The 17,710-nt window shown below is 59.4% G+C and overlaps 1 protein-coding gene across 1 annotated transcript; it reads right to left on the bottom strand.

The window, feature by feature from the left end:
• Positions 1 to 102: 102 nt before the first annotated feature.
• Positions 103 to 14,612, bottom strand: GRIN2C (glutamate ionotropic receptor NMDA type subunit 2C). The gene is made up of 13 exons (XM_041409191.1): positions 14,506 to 14,612; positions 10,029 to 10,452; positions 7,964 to 8,559; positions 7,386 to 7,500; positions 6,616 to 6,827; positions 6,330 to 6,498; positions 5,832 to 5,985; positions 4,401 to 4,526; positions 4,086 to 4,315; positions 3,719 to 3,879; positions 2,984 to 3,171; positions 2,228 to 2,460; positions 103 to 1,829 (listed from the first exon to the last, which is right to left on the bottom strand). The coding sequence occupies exons 2-13, from the start codon at positions 10,434 to 10,436 to the stop codon at positions 420 to 422; spliced, it is 4,002 nt and encodes a 1,333-aa protein (XP_041265125.1). The 5' UTR covers positions 10,437 to 10,452; positions 14,506 to 14,612; the 3' UTR covers positions 103 to 419.
• Between the last annotated feature and the right edge of the window lie 3,098 nt (positions 14,613 to 17,710).

Raw genomic sequence — 17,710 nt, 5'->3', positions numbered from 1 at the left:
GGGGAGGGGGTGCACAGGACAACGAATATTCATGGGAATCCATGATGCAAGGGCAGGCCCGGAGGATGGAAGAAGGATCCCCAGGCAGCTGAAAATGTCTTTTTAATGACCCAGACATGGCGCTTCGAGTCCTTTGAGTGAAACCAAAACGTGACGGCGAAACGGCGGCGGTGCGTTTGGCGTCCCCGATGCCAGCCCCGCCTGTAGGGAGAGCTCGACCCAGCCCGTACCAGCCCTTGCCAGGCTTCTCTGATTCCCCCAAAGAGCGCACCGGGACCGGCCGAGCCGCTTGGAGCATCCCGCTGCCGGCGGTGCAGGACGCCGGGAGGCCGGAGCCCGGCCGGGAGCCGCTGGCTGGCCCGTGGGGACACCCGGGCAAAGGGCAGGCAGAGGGGTGCGGACACCCCCCTGTCCCCCCATCACACCTCCGACTCCAGGCTGGAGACCCGCCGCCAGGACCCGCCGGCGCAGGGACTCGCCACCCCGCGGGCCACCAGCGGGTCCCTCCTGTCCGCCGCCACCGCCCGCAGCAAGGCCAGCTCCCCGCGCCTGCCACAGTCCCTGCAGGCGCCGTCCCAGCGCCCGGACCCCCGGTCACAGGGGTGCACCCCGGGGTGCTCCCGGGGCGGGGCGGACCCCCGCGAGAGGTGTCTCGCGTAGAGGGGCAGGTTGGCGTACGAGTTCATGCAGGCGTGGGGGGCGCACGCCGGCACGGTGAAGGCGGCACGAGGGTTTTGCCGGCACGCCTCCCGGTAGGACGGCAGCCTGGTCACGGGCGAGCGCGGTGGCAGCCGGCCAGCGGCCTGCGGGCAGCGGGAGCCGCAGCCGTAGCCGGCCTCGGCTTCGGGGAAGAGGTCGGGCACGTCGGCGCGGGCGGCCGGGCGGGGGCCCCCGCAGCGCCGCAGCCCCGCCGGACGCCGCTTCTCGCCGCGCTCCCCGGGCGCCCGGGCCGAGCTCGCCCACCGGCTCAGCTTCTCCCGCTCCATCACCGCCGCCTCCGGCCGCGCCGGCTCGCCCCTGGCTCTGCAAGTCCTGGTGACTTTCGGGAAGGCTCCGCGAGGGCAGGATGGAGGCAGGAAGGCGCTGCCCACCTCCCGCTTCTTCTCCGCTGCCGAGAGCAGCCGGGGCAGAGTCCCCGAGCCCCCGTGTGTCCCGTCCCTCTGCAGCAAGGGGTTGTTTTGCAGCCGGTCCCCCCGTCCCGACGGCCGCTTGTGCTCCCTGTAGATGTCCGGTGGTGGGAGGTCTCTGGGGAACGTGGTGGGCGGGAGGGGAGCCCCGACATGGTTCCCCACCAGCATCTGCTCCCCATAATCCCCTCCTGGAGAAGTCTTCACCAGGAGGTGGGGGAAACCTGTGACAGCTTCATCCCCTACACAGCCACCCCGAAACTTCAGGGGGTGTAGCAGGTGGGGGTGCTCGTTTTCCCCTCTCCAGTTCTCCTCCCCGTGCAGACGGGAGTCCACGGGGACGGGCTGGGGCAGCGGCAGCCCCAGGGGAGCACCCTTGGGAGCGTGGGCTCTCCCCGGCCTCTCGGCGGGGTGCGGGCCGGAGGGGGGGCCGCGGTGTGCGCCGGTGCTGTTCTGCACCACGAGCTGGGGCGTCCTCAGGGAGAAGGTGGTCTGGAGGCGCTCACTGTGGTTGCTCCAGTCCTCAATGGTGCGGGTGGCGTGCTCCAGTGAGCCGCCCACGCTGGCCGTCGTCACCATCTCTTTGGCCGCCTGCAGCATTTTCAGCACATTAGCCTGGGCTGAGCTGGCAGTGACATCGGGTGTGGGTGCCCGCCCGGGACTTGACAGGGTCTGCACCCCATTGAAGCAGCTGTAGATGCCCTGTGGGGAGAAATGGAGACCCCCCCCATCGTCAGCAAGGTCAGTGGGGTCCTGCCCCCCTGAGCTCACGCTGCTGAGCTGAATTCATGCTGCTGAGTCTGAGGTAGCTTCAGAGAACTGACACCTCCCTCCCCAGGATCCCCAGAACTTGTCAACATGGGTGACACTATTCTCTATCACCCCTTTCCCCAGGGTTGCTGATAAGGATGTGGGGTCATTCCCAGGACTGAGCCCTTTCCCCAAAAGCTGGCTTTTCTCACCAAGATCTCATATCAACAAGAACACCTCCAGTCCTTCCCATGCAGGTCTAAGGACAATGCCCACCAAGCCGTGTCCATCTCTGTGACACCATGTGAAGACATTTGGGCCCCTCGAAAGCCCCTGTCAGCATCCCTCACCCTGCTGATGGCCAGGAGGAAGTCAAGCTTGTGGGACTTGGGGACGGAATGACGCAGCTTCCAGTAGACGAGGTGCTCCCAAGCGAAGACCAGCAGGCTCAGCCCCATGGCCACCAGCAGCATGTAGAAAACCCCAGCCATGTTGTCAATGTCCAGCTTGCTGCTCATCACCTCATTCTTCTCATTCTGGCAGATCCCTGACAGCCAAACGGTCTCCAGCTTCTGGGTCTCACCTGGGACATGCATAACAGTGCAGGGGTTGAAAATCCACCCCTGGGAATCATCTTCCCAAGCACATCCCTGCCCCTTTCCACCCTACTGTGGATGGAGAAGGATAAAGAGATCCCTGAGCCTCTGGAGGTGGAATCACCTAATGCTGCTTCCATTGGCCTGAGCATCCCACCAGTCACTTGTCCTTCTCCAGGGTCCTCTCCCAACTCTGTTCCCCACCCATGTGCCAGCCAGCCATGCTTACTGTCCTCTTCCCAGGCTTCTCCTCAGGACCCTCAAATGTTGTGCACAGCCATCTCCAGGATTTTACAACCCCAGAGGGAATGACACGCACAACATCCAGAGGATTTCATATCCCCTGAAAGGAGCTGGTGAGGTCCCTCAGTGCCATCCTACCATCAGGGTGTCAGCTGTGAAGGCTGCACAGGGGTTGAGGACCCAAGCCCTGTTCCCTGGGTTAATCTGCAGGGCAGGGGTGGGGCAGGATGGGGACAGGGCTAAGGAGGAGCTCACGCAAACACCCACCATCTCCCAGGAACTGCAGCAGGGCCAGGTCAATGGCCCGCTTCCAGCGCGAGTCCTTCTGCAGGGCGATGCCGTAGCCCGTGGTGGCAAACACCTTCCCGCTGCCGATGGTCACCAGCTTGCAGCCCTCGTCCTTGCCTGCCATGTAGTTGAGCACCGCTGCGTCGTAGATGAAGGCATCCAGCTTCCTGCCCCACCAACAGGAGGAAGGGTGAGGGGGGTCAGAAAGCCCATTACTGGGGGAGGGCTGTGCCTATTTGGGAAGCTCTATCCCTTTCAGAAAGCTGTAGCCCATCTGGAGGGGGTTCTATTTTCTCTTGGGGTCCCTGGCCCATCCTGGAGTGTTGTAACTTGGAGGGGAAGTACCCAGTCCTGGGGGGAGTTGTACCACCTGGGGGAGCCATGCCCCGTCTGGGGTGAGCTGCATCCCTTTTGAGGGAAGCTGTATGAAGCTGTATCCCATCTGCAGCAGGCTGTGCCATGTCTGGGGGTCCTGTACTTCATCCAGAGAAGATGCAGAGACATACCCTGTCTGGGAGAGCTGCACCCAGCCTGGGGGGCTCACATCCAACTTCTGGGGGGTTATACCCCAGTTGAGAAATCCCTTCTCCATCTGGGAACTCCTGTACCCTATTCCAGGGAGCCATAGTTACTTGGGGGTGCTGTATGTCATTTGGAGGAGCTCTGAGAGCCATACCCCATCTGGGGGCCATACCCCATCTCAGGGAGCCATACCCCATTTTGAGGCTGGTGAGGGCATCCTCCACAGAGCGCTGGTTGTACTTCACCATGTGGGTGTGCATGTCGGGGTAGTTGCTGCGGATGTTCCTCTCGGTGCTGCCGTTGGGGACGGTGCCGAAGCGGAAGGGTGGATACTGCTCCTGCGGCCTCTGGAACTGCAGTGGGGAGCCCCAGGGGGTGGCATCACATGGTGCCCACGCCTTTCCATGTTTCCAGCATGCCCCCTCCCCAGCCAGCCCTCTACTCATGCACTCGTGCCCAGCCAACTGGCAGTGATGTGTAGCTCTGCACACATCACTGCCAGTAACTTCAAAAAGGGTTTTTTTAAGGGATTTTTTAGGGTTCCCACCCCAATGATCACCTTCCTGTCACTCAGCCCCGACACAGTGTCGATGTACTGCTCCTGGATCATGAAGGCAGCCAGGTTGGCTGTGTAGCTGGCGAGGAAGATGACAGCGAAGAAGGCCCAGATGAGCACCATGATCTTGCTGGTGGTGCCCTTGGGGTTCTCAATGGGGACTGAGTTGTTGAAGACCAGAGCCCACAGCAACCACACGGACTTGCCGATGGTGAAGGAGGGACCTCCCGGCCCTGCAGAGACAGGGAACAGAGGGGACATTTGTCAGCCCAGCCAGGGATGTGTCCCCCCCTCCCAGCTCCCACCTTCCCAACTCACTCTTGCCGCTGGTGAGGTTCTGGTTGTAGCCAACGGGGCTGAAATACTCAAACACGAAGACGGTGATGGCCACCACAGTGAGGCACATGACAAACATCATGACCCACACAGCTGGGCTATAAGGCTCTGCAAAGCAAGTAGAACTTTGTGAGCCTCCAAGGACATCCCCTGGTCCGTTGAGGACTGCCAGGAGCCCTCCTGGATGGATGAGGCTCATCCTGAATATTGCCCCTCCTTGGGGAGGAGTTGGAGATTGGTAGCACCATGGCCAAGCAGCTCCACAGGGAATCAGGAGAGAAGGGGGTTGCTACAGAGCTAGGGGATGCAGCTATGCTTCCCTGCCTATACCAAATCAGGTTCTCACTAACAGGGAGATCTTTACAAAATGCTATCCATCTCCAGGGTCACTGCAGGAGGATTTCCCAGGGGATCACAGGTTGTCCCCCATGATGGTTCTGGGCACAGGACTGTGCCTGCACATCAGGCACAGAACCAGCCCCCCAGCCCTGCTCAGCCCTGGGAGAGCCCCCCCATGAGTGGCGACAAGCAATGAGCCCCTGCCTGCCCAAGATGATCTGGGATGGAGCAGCAGGAGCACTGGGGATGCTTCCGAGCCATCAACGTGTGGCCACCGAGATCCATTTATCAGCACGTCCTTCGCTGTCAGGGAGGAGAGGCCTCCCCTGATGGGGATGTGGCTCACTAGCGCAGAGGCAGGAGACACAGGGACATGGGGACTGCAGACCCCGACCCTGCCAAACCAGGGCAGGATGCTGCGTCTGTCCCTGGGGTGGTGAAGGTGACCCTGCTTCTGTGGGAGTCTAGGCTTCGTGGTGTGGGGGGGACAGGATGAGGAGGATGTGCCCAGCTGATGGTCCCAGCTTCCATGGCATCCCTGGCACCCACCTGCACCCTCCCCACACAAGAGCCCAGTGCCAGCTGAGCTGGGACACTGCTGCTGTGCCCTTGCCGAGAGCAGAGAGCCCTGCCTGAGCTGAATTTCCTGATGACATTGGCCCATCCTCCCCTTCCTAGGCTGCAGTTTTGCTGGTGTAAAACTCATTAAATAAAACTTTTAGCACTGGTGGTTTCCCACTTGGCTTAACCACTGGCTCTGGTGGCAGAGATGGGTCCCCAAAGCAGAGCTCCAAGCCGACAAATCCTCCCAAGTCCCCATCCTCCCTCCTCCACACAAAAAATGAAGAGGAGAAAACCACTGAGCCCAGCCTCAGTCTCCAGCCTCCATCTCCATAATAAAAGGATTACTCAGGCAGGGAAGAAAGAAGCCCCAAAGCTAACAGCACAATCTCCTTCCCTTATGACTTAGGCTTTTTTTCCTTGAAAGTTGTTAAAACTGAACAATATTTCCAATTTTCATTTGTAGGAAGTATGGGATGAACCTGCAGAAAGACAGAGGGACACAGGGCTCACCCAGGAAAGCGGAGGGGGACACGGTGCCGTTACTCCGGGCCACCATGACGCTGATGCCTGTCTCCACAAAGGGCACGGAGAAATCCACAATCTCAGACCGCTCCTCATTGATGGTGAGGGAGCCGATGGCCATGTCTGCACGCTTGTAGTACACCTGGAAAAGGGGCAGGTGAGCTTGGGATGGGCAGAGGGACAAGCAGAGGGACCCAGACCACTTTCCCCAGGCATTTCTTCATCTCCAGCATTTCCAGCCTTAATTTCTGCCTTTTTAAAAACAAAAAAAAATTAGTTTCCTAAGTGATCAGGGGCACAGACACAACCTGCTGTAGGGTTCTAAGTGTTCATCTGATGACTCCTCCAGGGAGGAGCTCATGCCAAGCTGTCCTGTGCCCACAGTCCCACCACAAATCTCATCTTCACCAGGAAAGCCGCAGGTCAGGGGGGAGTGGTGCCCTCCAGGGAGTGTTGAAGCGGGGTCTGAGCCATGCCCATCCCTACCTCACCAATCATGCCATTCCAGACCCCACGGACGATCTTGCCGTGTTTGCCATTGGTCACCAGGTAGAGGTCGTAGGAGAACTTCACTGCCTTGGCCAGCTTCTTCAGGATGTCGATGCAGAACCCTTTGCAGCACAGCTTGGTGTAGGGATCCACAAGGCCATCACCACTGGGAACACACCAGGAAAGATGGGTTGGACCAAACAGAGATGCCCTGAGCACCCTGGCCACCACCTGCCAAGGGAGTGGGGGCCAGACTTGCCGAGCTCCATTCCCTGGAGCTCACCTCTGGGAGGAGTTGGTCTGCTTGCGGCAGGGCACGGTGTTGCGCACGCAGACCCCCGTGCTGGGGTCCGTGTTCTCCACGATGACAAAGGGTCTCTCCTCCAGCGTGGCCACTGTCAGGTGGCGGTTGTCAACCACAGGCTGCATGAAGGAGCCGTAGCGGGGCCACACCGGGTACTTCATGTGGATGATGCCTTTCTCCCACTTGCCCACCTGCCCCCAAGGCAGAGCACATGGTCACCCCAGCAAAGGCTCTGGAGGCCACACGTGATCCCATATCCATCCTCCCACCTTTGGGGCTTATTCCTTGTGAGACCCATCTCAGCATCCCTTTCCCCACACACCCCTGGACTGTGGGGTGAAGTGTTTGCTCCTGAGCCCCAAGCTTCACACTCAGGTGAGCACAAACCTGGACAAACTTTACCCAAAATACTTTCAAACGACAAAAAAACCTCTCCATGCATCTTGCTTCAGATCTAGGTGTTTGGCTGCTGTTCTCCAGAAGTGGGCATCTGCATTTCTGACTTCTTTTTGAACTTATCAGCCAAATTGCAAGGAAAACTGACAACTCCTGCCAGAGCTTTGGTGCTCATCACTGCTGCAAACCCCCACCATGGCACCATGGGTACTTTTGGGACCAGCCATGGTAGATTCAGGTTTTGCATGGTACAACCCACCCCAGGATGAGACCCCAGCCTGTGCATGGCCCCAGGCTCACCCTGCCCTGCCACCCTGCAGTGTGCCCATTTCAGGGGTCCTGGAGGTTCCTACCATCTCCCAGAGCCGGTGCTGGTTGAGCGTGATCACCACCATGGTGGGCTTGACCAGGTAGCCACCTTCATTGAAGGAGAAGTCCCTGTGCTCCCATGTCACATTGAGAAGGTGCCTGGTGGGACACAGAGCCTGTAAGCCCTTGGCTGTGCGGCCCTGCACTGTGCAGCCCTCCTCCTTCTCCTCCACCTTCACTCAGGCTGCCACAGGTCCCATGGAGACATGTGGGGCTGAGAGCTGGGGACCAGCTTTAACCCCCATGCAAGGGGCAGAGGGGAGCTGGAGAAAGCTCTTCTAGCAAGGAGGCACCAAGGATGATGGCCCACGGCAGGGCTGAGCATGCACAGACTGCCAAAGCAGACCTGAGGTGCCACAGAGCTATGATAGCCCCCTGAGACCCCCAGGGGTCCTGAGTGGCCAAGAAACATGGGAAAAGGCAAGGGAGATGCTGGGACATCTCTGGGGAGATGCCCAGTGAGCATCATCCTTGCTGCTCACCAGCTCCATCCCCCTCCTCCCCTGCCCTTTCCCTCACTTTTTCCCCACTCCTCCCGTTTCACACCCACCCCAGTCCTCACCGGTAGAAGCTTGTGTTGGTGGCAGTGGCCCTGGTGGGGGTCCAGCAGTCCCGCCCCACCTCTGGGAGGTAGCCATGGGCACGGAAGAAGCTGGCTGCCCCCATGGCAATGATGGCCACGCCGTCCCGCACCTTCTGCCGCAGGCTCAGCTTCCAGCTCTCCGTCACCACGCTGATGAGGCCGACCGGGAAGGAGGAGGGTGGCACCTCCATGTTGCCCACTGTCATGCTGGGCACAATCCAGATGTATCCTGGCCCCACAAGCCCGGCTTGTTCTGCCATGGAGAAGAGATACTCGGCCTCCTCTCGGGAGCAGTAAACGAGGAGGACCTGGGCATCAATCTGGCGCAAGAGCCGCTGCGTCCTGGAGCTGCTCTGCTCCTGGCTCATCTCAAAGGTGAGCACCTCTTGCAGCTCCCAGCCAAAGTAGCTGGCATCTGTGAAGGAGCGGATGACATCCAGGAAGATGTTGTAGCCTGGGTAGAGGCTGGTGATGACAGCAAAGGAGCCCCAGTCATATTCCTCCAGCACCTTGAAGATCACCTGGATTTGCTGCTCGATGGAGACACCCAACTGCAGGAAAGCTGATCCAGGCTCCTGAGGGAGGAGAGGGATCAGGGGCTGCTCTGGCATCATGATCCAGGTCTCATGCAGCCATGCAAGCCTCCTCGAATTTGCTATCATGAAAAGTTCAAGATTGCCATGAACCAGTGTGGTCCATGGGCTCAAGACACCCAAAACCACACTAATACTGCTCCAAAGAATTTTACCCCATGCAAAGGGTCAATTCCTGCAGCCATTTCTTAGCACATTGATCAAAAATTTCTCCATCCTCCAAAGGAAATCATCAGTTTCTCCTTAAATCGGAAGGAGGTGGGTGAAAGCTCTGCCAGGAGCATAAATCCCATCCCTGCTCCATCTCACTACCTGCAGCCAGAGCTTGTGTGGCTCCTTCCCTCCTGCTCCACCTCCCTGGCCATCTGGCCTCTCATTAGCAAACCTTAATTGGTCTGATTCTGTCTTAAATGATTCAGCGAATGGTAGTTGCTGAAGGTCACGTGCAGGCAGCAGGTTTTGCCACCCAGGCCCTCCCCACCTCCAGAGAAGTAGTCTGGGGTGAGCCCCAGAGAATCCCAGACAGGGAGGAGGAGACGGATCCCTCCACCGATCCTGAAATACACAACCCCTGGAGAAAGCTGCAGAAAATCACCTGGACAGCAAAGCCATGGATCTTTTTCCATTGCTCCAGGCTCCATCTGAGCCCTCTACACCCACCTGAGTCCACTGCACCAACCAGAGCCCACAGCACCCACTGCCACCCACCCACAACGTGCTCCATGAGCACCAGTGAGTAGAGACAGGGCTGTGGGGCTGCAATCCAGGGGGATTGGACCCCAAATCACTATGCAAGAAAAGCACAAAATCTGTTCCCTCAAGAAGGGCAGGATCTCCGGCCACAGGAAAGAGCAAGCACTGAAACCCCTCCAGCACCCAGGCCAGGCAGGCTGAGGAGATAACCCAAATCTCCAAGCCCAGGACCCTCCAGCCTGGCTCCAGCTCTCCTTGACACCAGCAGCTCCCAGCAGGCAGGGTACAGTAACTGACAGTGAGGAGCAGAGAAGGCAGAAATCCTGTGTCAGCCATGGTTCACCTGAGATCACTGCCACAGCTGAGCAAGGCTTCTTCATGCTGCCCACACAGCCATTGCAGGGCTGGATCCAGCCCCAGCAGGGCAGGAGGAAGACAAGGTTGTGATAACTCTGCTGCTGCCCCAGCATCCCGTGGTGTGCACAGGAAGCAGCACACTGGGGAAGGTCCCTCCACTGGGCACTGAGGTCCTCTCCCACACCCCATTAACGGGACCCCTCCTTGAAGTCCCCACCATGTCCCACCACCCCTGCTGGCCACACTGCCACAGCCACTGATCCACCATTCCTGCCCCTGATCCCAAAGGCTGCAGTCCAGCCGTTCCTCTGCCCTCCAGCATCCCACATCCCTTAGCTATGCCACTCTAACAGTTCCTCATGTCTCTCATCCCCCCTGGAAACAGTAAGTGAGAACCTCACCTTTGGGGTCAGGACCACTGCAGACCCGCCACTGATGCTGATGATGGGGACCTGGGTCTGGGAGGAGATGAAGTCAAGGATCTGGGCCACGGCCTCCGTGCCCACGTTGTCTTCAAAGACAATGCCGTGGATCTTGTGGCCGGCGAGGATGTCGCAAATCTGGGTGAGGAGGGTGCTGGGGTTGGTGTTGTTGACGACAACAGTGATGGGATGGATCTCCAGGGGCATGTCCAGGAAGCTCTGGGGGCTCAGGCGGGAGCGGATGTGCAGAGGGTAGGACGTGCCCCCAAACACCACGGCCACGTTGACCACCGGCTCCTCGGGGCCGGGCAGCAGGATGTCCGTGAAGGCAGCCGAGCAGCCCAGCACCATCGACAGTAGCAGAGCGTGCGCCGGCGCTCTGCCCATGTCCACCAGCGTGTCCCTGCCAGCACAGGACACAGCCCCTCGCATCCAGCTGCACACCAGGACCCCCAGCCCCACTCACCCCCGCCCTCCCCACTGCCCTGCGGCGTCACCATTGAGGGTAGACCCCAGGGAACGAGGGGACCCGCCGTGCTTTGGACACTGGATGTGGTGAAGGAATGACCACAGGGTTGTACTCACCACCCACTGTACACCTCAGTGCTGTGTCACTTGTCTCCAGTCTTATCTACCACCAACCCTTCACAGCCAGTCCCTGTTTCCCACCTCAGCATCACCATCTCCCTCCCACTGCCCTCCCACCCCATCCCAAAGCCACCACTGCTACACTGGTCCATATCATCCCTTCAGCCAGGGACAGAGATAGCTGCAAGAGATGCCAGGAGGGGCTGGCAGCTCTTTGGTGCCTCTCTCTGCAGCAGACAGCCGCTTTCAATATTCAAAGGCTTTGCCCTTGAGAGATGGTTCAGCTCTGCACCCTGCTTGTTGAGACTTTGCAAATCACAGTCACTGAAGTAGCTGGTCCCCTGCCTGTCCCGCTGCCTGTCTCCTGCCCATCATCCTACTTCAGCCCCTTCTCTGCCACAAAATCCCAACCAATGCACCTATCTGGCTCCATATCTCCAAGTTTTCCCTCCAGTTTTCCACAGCATCCTTCAGCTTTCCTTCTCTTTACCCCCAGTGTGTCCCCTGCTGGCAGTGCCCACCCCGATGGGACACCCTTCACACTGTGTCTGTGCTGGCTACACCCCAAATCCAGGCTCTCACGGGCTGTTTGGGCACATCCTCCCTGCCAGGTCCCCAGTTCCCCACTGCCAGTGGGTGCTTACACTGCAGCAGTTGAGGTGACAGTCCCATGAAGTGGGACACATCCCTGCCCACAGTGATGCACCCCTGTGCTGGAGTTCACCTCTCAGAGACCACCAGCCTGTGACCAGGGGTATCCAAGCCCCTCTGAGCCCCATTTCCCCCAGGACAGTCACCCTCATGCCAAGGGGGGCAGCAGGGAAGGGGACAAGCAGCCATCCACAGGGGCACCAGCCACACACCAGTGTTGCTTCATGCAGCAAGGTGCCAGCTGGTGCTAAGAAACGTCACTTGCAATTAAAAGCTGCTGTTGCTTAATGTGTCTCCAGCACAGCCAGATGCTCCTCTCACTGAGTCCCAGCTGGTTTTGGGGTTTGGGCTACCCTGGTGACCTGCACCCCAAGACTCCTCCATGCCGCAGTGACGGACACCCCGTCAGCACGCTGCGAAAACACTGCCAGCATGTTGGACTGAAAATGCAGGACATAAACCCAGCAGCTGCTGGGCTGGGCACCCTGCAAGAGCTGCTCGGCGCAGATTCAAGCACTGGGGCTGTTCCCTCTAGGGAGCACAAACCACACATTTCCCTCCTGTACCCCCTGGCTACCGGGAAGTCTTGGGCACCCGTCCGGGCGCTGATGCTCACCGGCAGCATCTCTCTCAACCAGCTGAGTTTCATCAGGGAATCATCCACGCCCAGCACCCACCACCACCCAGGGGGTTCACTCTGCCTGACTGCATCTGCCACCCCACTCCACGTCACAGCTGGTGGAGCTGCAGGAGCCACAATGCCACAGCGATGGCCGCAGCCAGGGCCCCTTGGCCAGAGAGGGCAGCAGGTGAGTCATGCCATGCTGGCAGCGTCCCATGCTCCGGCACGGCCAGCTCAGTGGCAGGGCAGCCTGCACTGCCTGCTCCTCACTGCGAATTCCCAAGTATTTTTAGTCCTGTGATAAATAATTCATTGGGAATTCGGCATCAGCTACCCAAGCAGAGAGGAAGGGGAGCAACACGCCACCCAAAACAAACAGAACCACCCTGCCAGCAGCACTGCCCGTCTGAGCCCTCCTCAAGGACATTTAAATATACTCTGGGCCCTTGTGGTGATTGATTGGGTTTGCTAGTGCCAGCTCTGGCACCGCACCTACTCCAGGACTTTATCCTCCTCTTCCTCAACTCAGCTCTTGCCTAAGCTCAGGAGCCTCTTCCAGCACCGAGTAATCCAGGCACAGACCAGTGGTCATCCCTTGCCATGCCAAGCTCTGTCACCCCCTGCTCCTGGCTCTGACTGGGGACAGGGTTGAGCAATCTGGTTTCCCGTGGAGCAAGCCGCAGGTGGAAAATATCCCCATCCCTCACAGCTGAAATGTGATGGCAGCAGCAGAGGGGAGGTGGGCATGGGCTCATCCCATCGTCCGGCCGGTGCTGAGACAACCAGGGCAATGAATTTCCATCCTTCCCAGGAACCTGGTGCCTCCATGCAGAGTCAGGCTGGCTCAGCACAGCCTTTGGCAGACGTGGAAGAGGATGGAGGGGTTCAAGGCCAGAGAGCCTATGGCTGGCAAGGGCTCCGTGTGCAGGCTGGAGATGGGGCTGCTCCAAAATGGCCAAAAATTTGGGAGGCAAAGGGCAGCCACCCCTCCAGCCCAGCTGACACCATGCATTTCCAGGCCATTGTTTCTCCTACTGAGCTAGAGGGGCACGGGAGAATTTTAGGGTTTTTTGAGGGCGATGACAGATTGCAGGAAAGTGATGGAAGCTGAGGAGAAACTGAGCCCATTCTGGAGCTACTTGGGCTCAACACAACACAGCAAAGCCCCTGCCAACTTCAAAGAAAATCCACATTTTCCAGCCCTTTGTAGGAAATACCGCAGAATTGGTCCCTTGGGAAAAGACTTTCCCAAAAGGGAGGTTTTCCAGCCGGGTGAAGGGCCAGTGGCCAGTCAGGGTCAGGAGGAAGGTGCCATGGCCAGGAGCCTAGCAAGGCAATGCCACCTCCTGGCAGCCTCCCCAAGGACCAGAGGACACCACGAAGCTGCTTGGTGTCTTTGGCACTTGTTTTTTGTTGTTTTGGGGTGGTTTTGAGCAGGTTAACTGCCTTCCTAGGCACAACTTCCCCTGGTGCACCCAACTCACAGAAACCTTGTGCTAAAGGCACCGATAGAACCCTTACCTCTCACCAGACCCTGAAATGCCATTTTAATGCAACAGGGAAAGTTTGCTCTTCATTTTAAACCTCCTTTTTTGCCCTCACTCCTTTCCCTGCTTCAAGAGAGGGAGAGCTCATGCAGATGCTTTGACCTCGGGAATGGGGAAAATAAAATTCCAAAATCAAAATATCGTTCAGGAAAGAGAAACTTTATCTCCCCCCCCCCAAAAAACAGCCTCTGAGCCTGAAATCAGAGGGAAAACGCAGTCTGCGCCAGGGGATGGGGAACTGCTGCTGATGGACAGAAAGGACAGAGCAAAGCCAGACCTGGTGGGAGCCATGTGAGGAGGAGAGGGGGCACAGAGGAGGGCACCAGGATGTGCCAGGGCTTGTCATTGCCCCGATGGGGACATCCCTGTGGAGCAAGGAGACCTCGATGAAGCCCCTCAGAAGGGGAGAAAGCAGCAAAACCTCCTCAAAGACAACCCATCACCATGCCTGTCCCCATGCAGGGGGGATGACTCGGGACAGAGAAGCACCGGCAGCCCTCGGCAAGCTCCGTCTCCTTTCAACCTTCATCCGTCACCACCCGGCCGCACCCTCCTCTTCCTCATCGCCCTCCCCTTCCTCGCCCGCACCTCTGACAGCAACAGTTGCGGGCCGGGGGCTGCGGGCCGGGGCGATGGCCAGGGCCTCACACACGCACGCACCGAAACGCAGCTTAAAAAGGTCGAATATGGATTAACCAAAAATAAACGCCAAGTGTCCTGCCTGCCGCTGGGTTACGCAAGGTGGCGGCGGGGGACACAGGGCTGGTGGCACCCAGGGAGGTCTCCTCAATTTTTCCTGCCATCCACTCGCCCCGAAACCCCCCAGAGCAGCAGCGCCCAGGATTAAGGCTCATTTCTGTCCCGTGTCCGGGCTGGGGAGCAGGAGCGCTGGGGATGCGGGGGGATGCTGAGCTAGGGGAAGACGGACAGGGAAAACCCCCACCCCAGAAAAAACAACCGCCTCATCCCTAAAAGTTGCTGGCGGCGGTGGCGGGGCGGCAGCGGAGCCCGTCGTGCCCCGGCTGCCCCCGGCCCGCCCGGTACTTACGGGACCGCCGCTGCTCGGTGCCTACATGCCCCGCGGCTCCGGCGGGGCTCGTCCCACCGGGGGCTCGGCTCTCCCAAAGCTTCTCCTCCTGCGGGGCAGCCCCCCGGGGCAGGGTCGGCCCCCGGCGCGGCTGGCGGGGGGCTCCGGCGGCCGCCGTCGGTCCCGGCTCGTCCTTGGCGGCGGCGGCGGCGGCGGCTCTGCAGCGGCGGCTGGAGGCAGGGACGGGAGCGGGGGAAGGAGGGAGCGGGAGCGGAGCGGGTGTGCACGGGGGGGGGCCCGGTGGCAGCAGGTGTCTCCTCCGAGCCCCGGCAGCCATCTCCCCCCGGCCCGGGAGCGGCGGGGCTGCCCGGGCGGGACGGCCGGGAGGAGCGCGGGGGAGGGATGCGGGGATGGAGGCTGGGGGGAGCCCGGGCGGCGGTGGAAGGACAGGACGTGTGTCCTCCCGCCTCGCCGCAACTTCGGGGCTGGCCGCCAGCCCCGGTGGAAGGGGGGGAACGGGGGACAGGCTGCCCTCCCTCCAGAAACCGGCCCGCCTCTCCTGGCACCGGGGCCGGCCTCGGCGCCGGGGAGAGAAGGGGCAAGAGCCCCTCTTTTCCTTCTCCCCTCTCCTCCATCTCCAGGAGGGAAAACCCACGGTAAAATGGCACAGACTCCCTCTCTGGGCAGTGCCCGTCCCTAGCCCCGGTGAGAGCTGGAGGAATGCGGTTGGACTCATTCCCTCCCGCCAATATCTTCCATCCCTTTGCTGATTGAACCGGTGGATAGTGGCCAGCTGCCCACCATGGTGCCCCCCAGCCAGTGCAGGACAGCCTCAGGGTCCCCATCGGTCACAGGGAGGGGGGTGGCACTGAGCAAAGCCCCCGCAGGCAGCAGCATCCTCCAGCTGTCGCCAGTATTAAAGCATCAGCTGATCCCGCAGCACTGGTTTAGAGCAAGCCAGACTGGGGGACGGGGTGGGGCGGGGGGGTAGAAAAGGGGAGAGATGCAGTAAAGGAAGGGGGGAGACAGGCAGGGGTCCTGCTGGGGCTCCCTTGTCCCTGGGTGGTGCCCACTCTGCCCCAAAATGAGCCACTGGCTGCAGGCAAAGGGACTACAGCTCTGGCAGGACCTGGCAGGAGTTGGAGCTCAACTCAGACCCCACCGTGAGGGCAGATTCTCCCAAAGCTCCCCATGTCCCAGCTCAGAGCCACCAAAACCCTGGGCATCACCCCGAGAGCACTTGCCCTCTCCAACGGAGCCAGTGCCAGCAGTGCCCGTGCCCAGGCTCTGCCCTTCTGCCTTCCCCAGGGACAGATGCCTGGCTCAGGGACAGGGCCACCCAAACGGGTTGGGTGTTGAGTGTCTGTCACCCAGGCTGGCACTGCAGCCACCTGCAACAGCATCCTTGTGGCTGCTGGGCTTGGAGAGGCCATATCCAGAGAGGTTTCAACTTGCCTAAAAATGTTCTGTCTGTGCTTAGCCAAGAGCTGCCTGAGGCAGGACCTCCACACACCATCCCTGGTCCCTGAGACAGCCTGGCCACCTTCTGCCCAGGTGCTGTGGGTGCCTTTGGGGTGCCTCGGGGCACCCCAAAAAAAGGAAATGGTACCAAAAAAAAAAGGAAAAATGCATATAGGGCTACATTTTAATCCTGGTAAAGCAGCACCCGCTCTCTCTGCAGGAGAGCTCAGCCAAATCTCTCAGGTTGCTGCAGTGTGAGGGCTCAGGGCAATGGGGATGCAGGATCTGTCCTGTCCTGGGTCCTGCTCCCCCAGCCTCGGGCTGCCCGCCTGACTGCGGCAGCACTGCCCACCCCCTTCCCTAAAGGGAGATTTAAGGGCTGGCAACAGGCCCTCAACACCTCAAATTCTTCTCCCAGGTCGACAAAAGGGCCCATTTTGGGTTTAAGGTTGAAGGAGGCAGTGGCTGCATTTAACCCTTCCTGCTGCCTTCGTGCTCCGGTGTGGCAGAGCTGTGGGACAGCGTTCCAGGGATCTGGTCCTTTGGGGCTGGCATGGAAGCACTGAGCTGTTCCCATGCCTTTATTACTCCTCCAGCAGCTCAGGTGCTTCATTTATCTTTCCCAGGACTGACTGCTCCATGGACTGGATCCCTCAGAGGGTCTTGGCTCACAAAAATTTCCCAGCAGAGCTTCCAGGTGGACTGAGGGGAGCGCAGCAACCCCACACCTGGGGCAGTACCCAGCTCCACCACCACATCCATGACTCCCCAGCATCCCCATCCCAGGGGACATTTAATCCCCACCACAGCCCCATCCTCACACAGACAGAGACAACCCGAAGTCTGGTTCACAACTGGGCACAGCTGGAAGGTCTCTGGAAGTGGGGACAAGCAGTGCAGGGCAAGGACTGGTGGTGACACTCTCATGCCAGGCCCCCCAGCCACATCTCCTCTCCACTGGGTCCAGTGGCTTGCAGTGAGCAGCTGCCCTGAGAGCCCTACTGCAGTTTTGCAGTTTTCCTGGCAAAGTAGTTCAATGTTTAAAAAACAAAATGCCCAACACTTTTCTTTGGGAGAAGGCAGCGAGTTCCTGAATCCAGCCTGCTGCTGGGTCTGGGTCACCAGACATGATGTAGCTTGTGGGGGTTGTTCTGCATCATCAAAATAATTTATTTGTGCATTTAAACACCTAAAGTCCTTTCTATATATTAAAAAAAAAAAATGCCCTGATGGCTACAAAGGTCCAGGTTGAAACAGAAGTACCACTGACACCCCGGGATGAACCCCAAAACCCCAGGAAATGCAGCTGCACTTTTCCTCTTCCTTCCCCAGCCCCTTAGTGCCACTTTCTCAGGGGATGCTGTGCCCTCTTTGCCCAGCTGGGCTGGGTGGGGACAACACAGGCACCAAGTCCCCACCTTCATCCTCCTCCTTGCCAGTGCTGTGGAAGTGGCCCAGAGTGCGACCCTCGGCATCCCAGCTGGTCCCTCAGCCACGGCACAGCCCCAGCAAAAGGGAGCTCAGCCAGCTTCTCCATCGCCTCGTTACCTTTCCCTGGCATCTCCTCCTGCAGGAGGCTCTGTAAGCAGGTTGATGAATGCAAGGCTTGGTGCTCTGACAGCTCCTGGTGTGCAGCCACCTCCTGCAGGGAAGAGCTTGCTGGCAGCCAGGCCAAGGGAGCAAGGAGAAAGTGGAAGGCTCCTGTTGGGACTCTGATCTTTGTCCAGGTTTGCACTGGCCCATCTAGGCCAACACCAGTCAGAGA

The sequence above is a fragment of the Onychostruthus taczanowskii genome, unplaced genomic scaffold (assembly GCF_017590055.1).
Source record: "Onychostruthus taczanowskii isolate IOZ18803 unplaced genomic scaffold, ASM1759005v1 scaffold30, whole genome shotgun sequence".
Classification (NCBI taxonomy): Eukaryota; Metazoa; Chordata; class Aves; order Passeriformes; family Passeridae; genus Onychostruthus; species Onychostruthus taczanowskii.
This window is presented reverse-complemented; position numbering and strand designations above follow the sequence as displayed.